This window comes from Macaca mulatta, chromosome 10 (assembly GCF_049350105.2).
Source record: "Macaca mulatta isolate MMU2019108-1 chromosome 10, T2T-MMU8v2.0, whole genome shotgun sequence".
Lineage (NCBI taxonomy): Eukaryota > Metazoa > Chordata > Mammalia > Primates > Cercopithecidae > Macaca > Macaca mulatta.
This window is the reverse complement of record NC_133415.1, coordinates 4,835,057-4,848,448: the sequence shown is the minus strand read 5'-3', so window position 1 is coordinate 4,848,448 and position 13,392 is coordinate 4,835,057. Positions and strand designations below refer to the sequence as shown.

At 58.7% G+C, this 13,392-nt stretch overlaps 1 protein-coding gene across 28 annotated transcripts in view; it reads left to right on the top strand.

The window, feature by feature from the left end:
- Nucleotides 1-13,392, top strand: part of GRAMD4 (GRAM domain containing 4) — a 153,063-nt gene that overhangs the window by 42,285 nt on the left and 97,386 nt on the right. For 27 of the 28 annotated variants that reach the window (XM_028827583.2, XM_077949299.1, XM_077949313.1 and 24 more), the window contains exon 2: nt 6,526-6,736. In XM_028827583.2, coding sequence (XP_028683416.2) covers nt 6,526-6,736 — 211 coding nt within the window. Of the gene's footprint in view, nt 1-6,030; nt 6,163-6,525; nt 6,737-13,392 lie in introns of those variants that run through there. The other variant, XM_077949297.1, reaches the window with a different exon arrangement.

Below are 13,392 nucleotides of genomic sequence, written 5' to 3'. Positions count from 1 at the left end.
GTGAGATTTAGGGGCTACCTTCCCCAGGGGACTGAGACTTGGAGGAGGGCCAGGCGGGGGCTGGAGCCCATGCAGTGGGGGCGGGGGTGGTGTGCCTGTTTTGTTCAACATCTGTGAGTCCTCCAGGGACGTTGCTTAGGAGGGCTGGCGGCTGTGGGAAAGCGGATGCTGTTTATCCCAGGATCAGTGGGAGAGCCGCCAGATAATAAGGGGATGAAGGGCGCGCTGGCAGCTGGGCCCTGATGTGGAGGTCACTATGATCCAGGGACCCAGAACTTAGAGAGGAACTTTAGCAGGGGAGATGGTGTGAGGGAGACACAGCTCAGGGCAAGCGCCAGAGACCAGGAACCACTTTTTTTTTTTTTTTTTTTTTTTCCCGAATTTTGGGCTGGGGAGGAGGAAATAAAGTCCTTTGTGGTTTCCAAGTCCAGGGTTCTCTAGACACTGTCGCCTTTGTGTGACCAGAAGCAATTCAGCGGTTTCCAGAGCAGCATGCTTTTGTGTTCCAGGGCTGGCTGGCCCAATTCCGTCCTGCTTGCAGAGAGGGCCGGGAGCCTGGCCGGGCGCTGCCCTGAGCCTGGGGGATCCTGGGAGAGCCTGGACAGCCATGGTGAGCCCTGCTGCCCTGCTCTGCTGCACAGGACTGGAGTCCTCCAGTCTCCAGGGCAGCAGGCACCACCCTCTCTGTGCCTGCTGGTGTTAGGTGGCTTGGAGACTGTGGTTCCTGGTCCTCACAGTACATCCTGGTTCTGGGCCAGGATCTGGAGGAGCCACAGTGCAAGAGTGTTTCTGGATGTATCTGAGACGGATGGAGGTAGGGGCAGGGGGCAGGGGGCAGGGGGCAGGGGGACATGGTAGGTCTCATCTTAGTGGAAGCTCCAGCCTTGGGAAAAGCTGCCACTCTCTGGGGCAGTGGTCCCGGGTACCATGTGCTCTTCAGAGCCATCTCGATCTTGAAAGGCAGGCTCTCTCCCAAGGCCGGTGCAGGCCGACCCACTGGGAGAGCACCTGCGCAGCCCGGGGTGGAGGGTCCGGTGAGGAAGGGCGGAGGCCTCCTGAGAACCTGGTGTCGTCAAGGGGGCGGCAAGAGAAGGAGCCTCTCAGAACCTGATAGGTCGGGGGGAAAGGAGGCCAGTCTGAGAGGGCCACATGGCTCGGAGTCGCAGGGGCCCTGGGCTGCCGGGGGTGGGCCTGTAGGTGCAGGTGGAGGGGCCGGTTCTGGGGAGAGTGGCTGGGCTGCAGGCTGAGGAGCTGGGCTTCCTCCAGGGGCCGTGGACCGTGGGCAGCTGGAAGTAGGGAGGGCAGGGGCCGTCCGGTGGGGGATGTGCGGTTGCAGCGCGCGGGATGGAAGGTGCAGGTGAGACGCAGGTGGGCAGCATGGGGAGACCCGGGTCTGGCCTGAGGTGCAGCCTGGAGCTGTGGTCAGTGTGTAGACGGGCCTTGGTTTCTGCATCTGTAAGTTGGGGGTGTGCTGGGTAACAGCATCCTCCCCCAAAATTCATGTCCCCCTCGTACCTTTGGACCCCACCTTACTTGGAAATGGTTCTTTGCAGATGTCATTGAGATGAAGTCACCCTGGTGTAGAGTGGAGCACTCTTCAACACAGTGCGGGGGCTGCGCATGTGGCTGTGGAGGATACCCCCAGCCCGGCACAGGCACAGGCTGGAAGCGTAGCCTGGGGCCATCCCTGGCGGTGTGTCGTGGAGGGCCCGTCCCTGGCGGTGTGTCGTGACATGTGTCATGACATGGAGTTTGATTCTTAACTGACTGAAGCTTGAAAAGTCTGTCTTTTTGGTGGACCCAGGGAGTTGGGTGAGGAGGGTGGTGAGGTCAGTGGGGCTGAGAGCAGAGTCCTCTAGGACCCTGATGTGTGGATGCCCTCCCCAAGGGCCGCTGTGAGCCATCCAGCAGGAGGATCCTGGGTTTGGGGCTGAGCCGGTGGTTGGGAGAGTGGACTGAAGAGTAGCCGGACACTGTGGCAGGGCACGCGTTGCATTCTGATGGTGACAGGCGGGACACTCAGGGCTTTTGTCCCCTCTCTCAGTGCCTCATTTGCTTGCCTGAGGTGATTGGGAAGGCTGGAATTAGAGCCTCCAAGACAAGGGGGCCGTCCTCTGCCAAGAGCTCTGTGCGTGTCCGAGCGTGGCCCCCGTTTTCTTTGGGTGGAGGCCAGCTCGGTGCCTTACCCAGGGCCTGTGGGCCTCAGCGCCCGGGTTGCCCGCCCCCTCCCTCTCAGCTGTGCTCCCAGGAGGAGAACTCACTGGGCTTTTTGAAAATGGAAGGAAGGGCCGGGCGCGGTGGCTCAAGCCTGTAATCCCAGCACTTTGGGAGGCCGAGGCGGGCGGATCACAAGGTCAGGAGATCGAGACCACAGTGAAACCCCGTCTCTACTAAAAATACAAAAAATTGGCCGGGCGCGGTGGCGGGCGCCTGTAGTCCCAGCTACTCAGGAGGCTGAGGCAGGAGAATGGCGGGAACCCGGGAGGCGGAGCTTGCAGTGAGCCGAGATCGCGCCACTGCACTCCAGCCTGGGCAACAGCGTGAGACTCCGTCTCAAAAAAAAAAAAAAAAAAAAAAAAAAATGGAAGGAAGTAAGTTTTACATTGCTACACTTACCCTAGCCTGTTCATCCTTCCTTTTTAAACATTAAAAAGCAGTAAAAATGGTGGTTACCAGGGGCTTGGGGAGGGCATGGGAGTTCCTGTTCAGTGAGCAGAGTTTCAATTAGACAAGATGAGTCTGGAGGCAGCCGTGCAGCATGACAGATGTAATTTATGCCACGGAGCTGCACACTAAAAACTGGTGAAGTTGGGCCGGGTGCGGTGGCTCACACCTGTAATCCCAGCACTTTGGGAGGCTGAGGCGGGTGGATCATGAGGTCAGGAGATCGAGACCATCCTGGCTAACACAGTGAAACACCGTCTCTACTAAATATACAAAAAATTAGCCGGGAGTGGTGGTGGGTGCCTGTGGTCCTAGCTGCTTGGGAGGCTGAGGCAGGAGAATGGCATGAACCCGGGAGGCGGAGCTTACAGTGAGCCGAGATCGTGCCACTGCACTCCAGCCTGGGCGACAGAGCGAGACTCCGTCTCTTAAAAAAAAAAAAACAAAAAACAAAAAACAAAAACTGGTGAAGTTGGTAAGATATATTTTATATGTGTTTTACCATAATCAAAAAATATTGTGGGAAAAGAAGTAATAGGCATTTTAGGAGATTTGGAGAGAGAATTGTTAGTGACCACCATAAGCCCATACTCCTGACGCCTGGCCCCAGAGCGCCCCAGTCTCTTCACACACCTGTTTGCTATAACAGCGGCCACGGGAGGGTCCCGTTTTTAGTTACCTTTGTCCCTTCACAAGGACAGGGTCCTGTGTGGGTCTGCCAGGGTGTTTCAGGACCCCCTGCACTGCTGGTCTTGATGGATAGTGTGTGACGTGCTTCCCCCGCCAGGCCTCCGCTTCTTGAGCTTGGTCCTAGGGTCCCTGTACTGAGGTGCGGATTTGCCGGTTCAGGGGGCGTCTGTGTGCTTGCTCTGTCACATTCCGCAGTCCAGGTTAGCTTTTGTTTCCTTTCTTTTTTTTTTTTTTTTTTTTGAGATGGGGTCTTGCTCTGTCGCCTAGGCTGGAGTGCAGTGGCGCGATCTTTGCTCACTGCAAGCTCCACCTCCCAGGTTCAAGCAATTCTCCTGCCTCAGCCTCCCCAGTAGCTGGGACTACAGGCCCAACTAATTTTTTTGTATTTTTAGTAGAGACAGGGTTTCGCTGTGTTAACCAGGATGATCTTGATCTCCTGACCTCATGATCCGCCCACCTCGGCCTCCCAAAGTGCTGGGATTATAGGCGCGAGCTACCGCTGGCCTAGTTTCCTTTCTAGTGAGCTTGAAGGTTTTCACACATTAGGAGGTGGTCTTGTCATTTTTCCTACGTTGACTACGTTGTCAGGCTGCCCTTTTTTTTTTTTTAACGGAGTCTTGCTCTGTCGCCCAGGCTGGAGCGCAGTGGCGCCATCTCGGACCACTGCAACCTCCACCTCCTGGGTTCAAGCCATTCTCCTCTCTTATCTTCCTGAGTAGCTAGGCTTATAGGCGCACATCACCTTGCTAGCTAATTTTTGTATTTCTAGCAGAGACGGGGTTTCACCATGTCGACCAGGCTGGTTTCGAACTCCTGACCTCAAGTGATCCACTCGCCTCGGCCTCACAAAATGCTGGGATTACAGGTGCGAGCCACTGCACCTGGCCTAGTCAAGCAGTCCTGTAACATGGATATTAATCCTTTATCTATCATATTTGCTACTTATATTCCTTGTTTTATAGCATATTTTGAAATTTTTTACTGTTTTACAAGTGAGAGCTTTTTACTTTTGCCTGGTTGCCTGTTAGATTTTTTTACTTTGTGGCTTTTTTCTCAGTTTCTTAATGTAGACTACCATCTTCTTCTCTCTAGGGATTTGATAGCTACTAAGTTCCCTTTCTTTTTTCTTTCTTTTTTTTTTTTTTTTTTTTTTTTGTGACAGAGTCTCACTCTGTTGCCCAGGCTGGAGTACAATGGTGCGATCTTGGCTCACTGCAGCCTCCACCTCCTGGGTTCAGGCGAATCCTCTGCCTCAGCCTCCTGAGTAGCTGGGACTACAGGCGCCCACCACCACGCCTGGCTAATGTTTGTATTTTTAGTAGACACGGGGTTTCACCATATTGGCCAGATGGTCTCGATCTCCTGACCTCGTGATCCACCTGCCTCAGCCTCCCAAAGTACTGGGATTACAGGCATGAGCCACTGCACCCAGCTGTTCTCTTTTCTTTTGGTTTGTGTGTTTTTAAGTTTACTGAACCTTTAGTCCTTCTACAATTTGTAGCTCCTATATTGGAAACTTTTCCAAATGGCTGACTTTTGACCCCCCAACCTGGGCTATGAGCAGCGTTTGCTACCTCCCCATCACCCACAGCCCCCTCCTGGGGTCCTCCCAGCTTCCAGGGGGCGCTGGGCAGCAGGACAGTTCCCCGTAGAGCCTGTGTCCTGTGGGTTTTGCAGCAGGGATACTCAAGCATCCCAGAAGTGCTTCCCCTCCCCTCACATGCCGGGAGCCTCCGCGGCTCTGTGGCTCAGAGCGGGTTCTGGTGCGTTCTACATCTTCGGTCCTCACTGTGAGTGAGATTTCTTGCCACAAACTGTGATGCCGAGTAGAGCGGAGGAGGCTTGGGAGGCAGGGCGGGCACATCAGGGCTGGACCTGACCTTGCTGTCAGTGCTTCCCTGCCATGCTGCCCGCCCCAAGCAGGAAGTTCGGGAAATGCCCCCGCCATGGATCACTCCCCGCCCATCTCTCCTGGCGCCTGACCCAGTCGCCCTGTCTTCTTGAATTCCCGGATACCTTTGCCTTACTGGTAACCTTACTGGTATGCCTTACTGAAAAGGTTCAGAGGCAAAAAATTCAGCTCAGAAAACTGGTCCGTGGCAGGACAGGCTTTCAGCCCAGGCGTGCGCAGAGCAGGCCTCCCACGGGGACCCAGGCGCCTTGCACAAGTTGGGGATGGGGTTTTGGGAGAGGCATCCAGGCCGTGGAGCTGCGTGCTGTCCTCTCCCTGCCTAGCTGGTCCCTCCTGTGGGCCACTGACCCTGGCCCCCAGGTTTTAGGGGGTGCCTTGGTGTTGCTGGCCAGTTGGGGCAGCGATGTGGGGAGCAACATCCCATGGCATATCCGCCCTTTGGCACCCGGTGTGTGTGAATTACAGGTGTCCTCACGCAGCACACAGTGACTCGAACCTCGATGTGACCTGGCCTCTGTGTTGATTGGAGTGGGAGGCAGGCATGGGGGCTGGGACAGGAGGCACAGCTGGCTGCGGGTGCCTGGGCCTGCTGTCTCTGGGAGGGCTTCTGGGAGGTGGTGCGATCGGAATGTGTCTCAGAGTACAAACCTGGTTGCGTGGCGAGTAGGAACATGCTTTAGGCAGAGGGAGCAGTGTGGGCGGAGTCCTGGGAGCTGGGGCCAGGTGGAGCAGGCGGGAGGGACCTGAGGCCAAGTTCCCTCGGTCCAGCAGAGAGTCAACCAAGGCATCCCTAGCACACACATCTGCTGGCTTCCAGGCGTGGCTGCCGTCCTGGCGCTGTGCTGGCTGCCGTCCTGGCGGTGTGTGTGGCCGTCGCGTTGACCACGTTCTTGATGGTTCGTTAGGCAACTTTTCAGCATGGCTGGCCCTCCTTCCCAATTCCAGAGCAGCATTCTTCCCTTGTGCCTGCACACCGCCCCGCTGAGCCGGGCTGAGAACCCTGGCTTCCTTCTGCCTGCTGGAAGCCGGGGGTCTTGCTTGGTGGGAGGCAAGGACGCAGCTCAGTGCTGACCAGGCTGGGCTGGGTGGGGTGGCCGAGGACCCCACCTGGTGGGTGCAGGGCGAGGGTCTCTGGGTGGGGGTTTCTTTGGAAAGCTGGACTAGTCGTGCCCTGCGTGTGGGAGCTGGGTCGTGGGGCTTGGAGGTGTGTGTGGGAGGGACGGTGGCGAGCGGAGAGTGACCATGCCCCTCTCTTGCAGGGAGCCCGAGCGTCATGTTAGGGTGAAGCAGAGGAGCTCAGTGCTGAACATGCTAAGGAGGTTGGACAAAATCAGGTTCAGAGGTCACAAGAGAGATGACTTCCTCGATCTAGCGGAGTCTCCAAATGCCTCGGACACCGAATGCAGCGACGAGATCCCCCTGAAGGTGCCGCGGACCTCGCCCCGGGACAGCGAGGAGCTGAGGGACCCTGTGAGTACCTGTCCTCGTCCCCCGGTGTGGGCTGGGGTGCCGTCCCCGTCCTCTGTGGCCGGGCCGCGCGTGAACTCAGGCAGATTCGTGTCCTGCCCGTGCTGGTCAGAGACGGACTGGGCCTGACTCTCCACTCACCTGCCCCCGACCCCTGCAGACCTCATGGGGCCGGGGTGCTGCCAGGCCGAGCCTTCTGTGTTCCCAGGTCTGATCAGCAACTGCACTGGTTTTCCTCACTGGCTTTTCTGGGTGGGTGGCAGATTTCTCACGCACTTGTGACATGGAAGCCTCGGCCTGGCCCTGGGAGCGTTGACATGCGGATGCAGCAGGGCGCGCACTGTCTGGAAGCTGCTGGTGCCTGGCTTGTCTTCTGGTCAAGCCGAGGTGCACGTTCCAGCCCCCAAAGCTGGCTGAGCCCAGGCTGGGCCGTCGTCAGCCACGCGGAGTCAGGACTGGGCCTGTGGCCGGCTGGGGGGACAGCAAATACCCATGGAGCACCTCAGTTAGGCTCTGGGGCCTGGGTGGGAGCCAGGCGGGAGCCAGGCAGGATTGGGCCCTGCCTTGCGGAAACTTGCATTTGGTGGGGGGCGGGGCGGGTCCTGTAGCATGGTGGGCTGGGTTCCCTGCGGCCCCTCCTCTGGCCCAGCGTGGCCTCTAGCACCTCCCGGTGTGCACCCACCATGTCCGGCTGGTTTCCTCTCCCATCCCCTGAGCCAGGTCTTCTTTCCCGGTGTGGCCTGGGAGCGCCGGCCTCCCCTGGCTCCTCGCGTTGCTAATGCTTTATAGCAGGACAGTGACTATGCGTTGCTCTCAGCAGGAATGAATAATTTACTGCTGCTGCTGCTCTCTCGACGCTGCCCAATCAGCAGAGGCGGCCGCTTGGCTTCCTGGGGCGTCACCACAGAGCATGGAGCGCCCAGCCTGCGGGATTGGCCGTCCCTGGGCAAAGGTCGTGGTTGGTCCTGGGAGTGGACCGGGACCCTGGCGGGGTGTCTGCCCTTGTGTGGGTTATGTGGCAGAATGGCAGGGGCCTGCCCTCACCAGAGAGCTGTGTCTCATCCGCCTCTGGCTGGGGCTGGCACGGAGGGCGTGGGCCACGATTCTCCGATGGTGGTCTTTGTGCTGAGTGGTGGGTGTCTCGGAAACAAAAATCTCCCTCCCCACACACACATGGTTCCAAGCTCAACATGGAGGGGTGACAGGGATCCCACGCAAAGGCCGGAGTGGGGCTGTTTCCCCAGCTCCCTCTCCGCCGTCGGTCTTTCCTGCTCCAGGCGCTGTCTAGGTAGCGGCCCTCCCGCCTGAGGCACCCTGTGAGTACCTGTCCTCGTCCCCCGGTGTGGGCTGGGGTTTCATCCCTGTCCTCTGGCCGGGCCAAGCGTGGACTCAGGCAGATTCGTGTCCTGCCCAGGCTGGTCAGAGACCGACTGAGAGTGTGCATGGTGTCTGAGGGGCGGGTGGGGCTGGCATGGGAGGAGTGGGTGGTGCAGAGGGTCTCCAGGGCCTGGCCTCCGGGGATCCTCCCCAGCCATTGACCAGCCATGAGGCCTTGGCGGGCCACACAGTCTAGCAGTACCCGCCCATGGCGTTTTGGTGCAGGTCACAGCTACTGTCATGGAAGAACATGGGAACTGGCACCTGGTGCTGCCCCTCCCTGGGATGGTCCAACAGCCAGCCTGGCCAAGGGCCTCCTGCCAGGGGTGGTCTCTGCGTAGAGCTGCTAGCATAGTGGGACTGGGCTGCCGGAAGGTTCTGGTACCAGTGCCGGGGCCTTGTGCTGTGTGGCAGGCCGGGGCTTTGGTGTTGGTGGAAGGCGAGGTTTGCGCAGGAGGTGACTCTGGAGGTGCGGTGCCTCCAGGACCAGGCCTGGCTTCTGTGGCTATCAGGGGAACATTGGTCCAGCCCTGGGGCTCCTGTTGAGGTGAGGAATTGGGAGAACTCGTGGGTGTTTATTCTGGGACTGTGATTTGGTGTCCCGTGTTTGGATGGCTTTGCTTGCCAAGGCTGTTATCGGGGGAGAGCCTTTCCCTGGGGTTGCCGTGGTCCTGGACATGCCGTGGTGGGTGAGCTGGAGGGCTGGAGTGAGGGGTCAGGTGCAGGGTTGCAGGTGTTGGTCTGGTTGGATCAGCAGGAGGTAGGGCTGCAGGATTGTGAGGGTCTTCACCTGGGGCAGAATATCTGGATTTGGGGGGCATCAGGGAGCCCCTGCGGGGGAGGGTCACTGTCAGAGCTGGCTGCTCCAGGGTGATTGTCTGGGGAGTAGCCTGGAGAATGTGCCTCCTGGGGGTGGCAGAGGGTATGGTGCTGGTGGAGTTGCTGGGGTCACAGGAGAGGCAGGCCGTGGTCTCGACCAGCTCTGGTGGGCAGGTGGTGGTCCACGAGGCATAAGGAGTCTTGAGGGGGCATGTTGAGTTGAGAGGGAGCCCGCCGAGGAGGGTCACATGCTGCAGAGGCCAGGGCAAGGTCAGCCTGTGGACTGGGGCCCCCCTTCCTCAAGGCTATGAGGGGCTGCAGGGAGAAACCACCGCAGGGACTCGGCTGTCCGGAATCCCAGGAGATTCCCAGTGTGGGCAAGCAGGGCCCTGCTTGGGGCATCATGCTGAATGGAGGTCAGGCGCTGACCGCCGAGACCAGGCTGAGCCCCTTAGCTGTTTAACCTGGACCTGAGCCTCAGTGTCCTCAGCTTTTAAGGGGGACGGCAGTCTCGTCCACCCCCAGGCCTGCTTTAAGGATTCAGTGAGATACTAAGTGAAACGTGCATGGCTGGCATCTTGCTTGTGGTTAGCTTGCAGGGAGCTGTAATTATTAATGACCGTGAAATATTGATTCGCTAAACCCTCCTCCCAGTTCCAGGGCTCCTTTGCAAGGCCTCATTCCTGTAGCATGTAGACGCTGCTCCGGGCCAGGCTCACGAGGCTCCCCGGGTGGGGGGCTGTGCAGCGTTGCCCTGCTCCTTCAAGCCCTCCTCTCATCAGCCTTCTTCGGACATGCAGCCTCCCAGAAACATCCTGAGATCTGGTCTCAGGCACAGAGACCTTGGGGGTTGGTTTTATAACAGCTTGATCGAGATGTTCCCACCCAGTATACAGTTCACCCACTAAAAGTGTGCGATTCAGGGATTTCTATTAGTAGTGTATTCATAATGCTGTGCGACCTAAATTACTACAGTTTTAGAAGGTTTTTAGCACCTGAGAGAGACCCCATTCCTTCAGCAGTCACTCCCATTTCCCTCGGCCCCCAGCCCCGCCAGCCGCCAGCCTGCTTTCTGTCTGTGGATTTGCCCGTTTGGGACATCTCATATAACACGTGGCCTCGCGTGTCTCTTCTTTGCTTGCATAAGGGACTCAAGGTTCATCCATGCTGCAGTGTGCATTGGTGCCGCCTGCTTTTTTATGGCTGAACCTGTTTAGTCATATGGTCCAGCCACATTTTCTTTTTCTTTTTTCTTTTCTTTTTTTTTTTTTTTGAGACAGAGTCTCACTCTGTCACCCAGGCTGGAGTGTAGTGGTGTGATCTCGGCTCACTGCAACCTCCACCTCCCAGGTTCAAACGATTCTCGTACCTCAGCCTCCCGAGTAGCTGAGCTGAGACTACAGGCACACACCACCATGTCCAGCTAATATTTTGTATTTTTAGTAGAGATGGGATTTCGCCATGTTGCCCAGGCTGGTCTTGAACTCCTGAGCTCAGGCAATCCACCCGCCTCGGCCTCCTAAAGTGCTGGGATTACAGGCGTGAGCCACCATGCCCTGCCTGTTGTCTTTATTCATTGATCTGTTGTGGGCACCTGGGCGGTTCCCACTCTTGGACTGTGATGATTAAGGCTGAATGCTTGTGATTGAGTTTTTGTGTGCACGTGTTTCCACACGGTCTCGCTGGGCCATGCAGGGACCCGAGGTTTCCCTTTTCCAGGATCCACCGTATTCTCCCGTGCAGCTGTGCCATCCTCTGTGCCCACCGGTAGGGTCTGAGGGTTTCCCTGGAGGGGCAGATTCAGACAGGAGCCCGTCCTGCAACCTGGGGTGCTCTGACCGCCTCTCCCAATGCTCCAGGAGCTCTTCCGTGGGGGACCCCAAACAGCCTCACTCTTGGCAGCGGCTCAGGATTTCGCCCTGGAATGTTGTCCCTTCAGCGAATCTGTCCCCACTGAGGGATCACAGGTGCTTGTGGCTCTTAGCATCCATCACTCCTGGCAGCCTGGTGCCCACGTGGGCTGCGACACCCTTGGTGGAAGTGCTGGACCGAGTGTGCCTGTGTGGTGGTCCTGGCAGCTGTGTGGTGTACCCTCCATAGCCCCATGAGGGCCGTGTGCCCCCACCCTCGCCTCCATGGTGTGCCCTCCATAGCCCCACGAGGGCTGTGTGCCCTCACCCCGGCCTCCATGGTGTACCCTCCGTAGCCCCACGAGGGCTGTGTGCCCTCACCCCGGCCTCCATGGTGTGCCCTCCATAGCCCCACGAGGACTGTGTGCCCCCACCCCGGCCTATGCAGTGTGCCCTCCATAGCCCCACAAGGGCCGTTTGCCCCCACCCCGGCTTCTGTGGTATGCCCTCCATAGCTCCCCGAGGGCCGTGTGCCCCCACCCTGTCCTCCGTGGCGTTCTCAGGCTTTTCCCTCCGCCGCCCTGAGGGGCGAGACGGCAGTGCCGAGTCTCTGTAGGTCGCATGGCTTTTTTTATGCAGGAAGTTGTTCATCTTTGCACACATGTAGGCTTCATTCTTTTTACTTGTTGTGGTAAAATACAGAGCTTAGAATGCACCGTTGTCATTTTCACTGTCAGCATGTGGTTCGGGGCATGGAGCACATGCCCTCTGTTGTGCTGCCATCGCCACCTCCACCTCCACCTCCAGAACCTTTCCTCATCCCAGACTGAGGCCCAGGATGTGTCACACGCCAGCTCCCTGGGGGGAATTCCTCCTTGCCCCACCCTGGCAGTCTGCCAGCCTGCATTCCGCCTCCTGTCTCTGATTGTGACTCTTGGGGACTGGGGATGGGTGGAACCTCACAGGTTGTATCCTTTCGTCTCCTGGGGACGTCTCCTGGGGACGGGGGATGGGTGGAACCTCACAGGTTGTGTCCTTTCGTCTCCTGGGGACGTCTCCTGGGGACGGGGGATGGGTGGAACCTCACAGCCTGTGTCCTTTCCTCTCTGGGGACATCTCCTGGGGACGGGGGATGGGTGGAACCTCACAGCCTGTGTCCTTTCCTCTCTGGGGACGTCTCCTGGGGACGGGGGATGGGTGGAACCTCACAGCCTGTGTCTTTTCGTCTCTGGCTGCTGTCACCGAGCACCATGTCCTCCAGGTGTGCTCACCTTCACTCCTGCTTCCTTTCGTTGTGGGCTGTTTGTGTCCTGGGACAAAGTGGCTGAGAGTAGAACTCAGACCTGCTTCGGCGGGGAAGGTTGGAGGGGCCCTGGATGGGCTTGGGGGGCCCAGGAGGCTGGGCTGGGAAGGGGAGGTAAAGGCGGAAGAGACGGGTGACTGTGTGGCCAGTGCCGGCTGGAAGGAGAGGTGGCGAGGAGGAGGTGGGCACGCTTAGGGCTGGGCAGCGTCTGGGGTGACCCCCGACCAGGAGGCAGGAGATGGGAGACGTCCCCAGAAGACGCATGCCCCATCTTGAGAGGGCTGCAGGTTTCAGTTGAGGCAACAGTTGGAGAAAACAGTTCTAGAAAAGCCGGAGAACTGAGAAATGGCCGGGCCCGGCACTCTGGTTTTATGGTGGCAGCCACAGCCTTGGTGTCCTGCACCCCTGGGGCTCCGAGTCCAGGCCTCTGACTCCAGCTCAGGGTGGCTCCTCCGGAGGTCTGAGAAGGGGTCAGCTGGAGAGCCCCACAGGGCTTGCAGAAGGATTCAGACCCCAGCATTTCAGGGCAGCACCCCAGGGTCTTGTGTCCCAATAGGGGGCCCCTTGTCCATTGGTGAGTCCCACAGAGCCAGTCCTCACCACCCTGGTGTCCAGGTGGCTCCCAGCTGGGCTGCGGAATCCCAGGACTGGGTGGAGGCCATAGGGCCCAGCCCTCGTGGGCCTGGAGCAGCTGTCGGAGACAGGGTTGGTGCATGTGGATGGAGCCAGGTCACCTGCACAACGCTGCCTGTGCTTGCTGGGGAGGGTGCTGGGCGTGACGGAGTTGAATTTTCCGCCTCTGCACTGGGCAGAGCTTTTTCATGCAGGCCTCTGGCCCCTTGCCACATGCCGGTTGTGGAGCCCCACACAGCCCCCCGCCCGGTGGGGATGGGGATGGGGAGGGAAGAGCACACTTGTTTGCAGGGCTGAGTGGGCAGAGGCAGATGGGAGCCTCCAAGCTCCTCTCCAGCTCCTCAGCCTCCGGGAAGCAGCCCTGCCCGGGCTGACGTGCTAGAAAAGGGTGGCATGGCCCAACTGTTTTCCCCAGGCCTCCCCGAAAGTGTGCCACAGCCCAGGCTCCTCAGAAGCCAGGGGGCCCCCAGCTGCTCTGGTTCCATCCCTCTGCCCACCCGTGGGCCTTCCTCCCCTGCCCCCAGTGCCAGCATTGTCTGTCCTCCTTGTCCCAGGTGGGTACTGTTTGGAGTTGGGGCGCTGGGACGTTTCCCGTGGCAGTAGAGCTGTTTAAAGTATGGCTCCCTGTCCTGCCCTCCCTGGGGAGCCCCCCACCTAGTGAAGGTGGGGACTTGGAT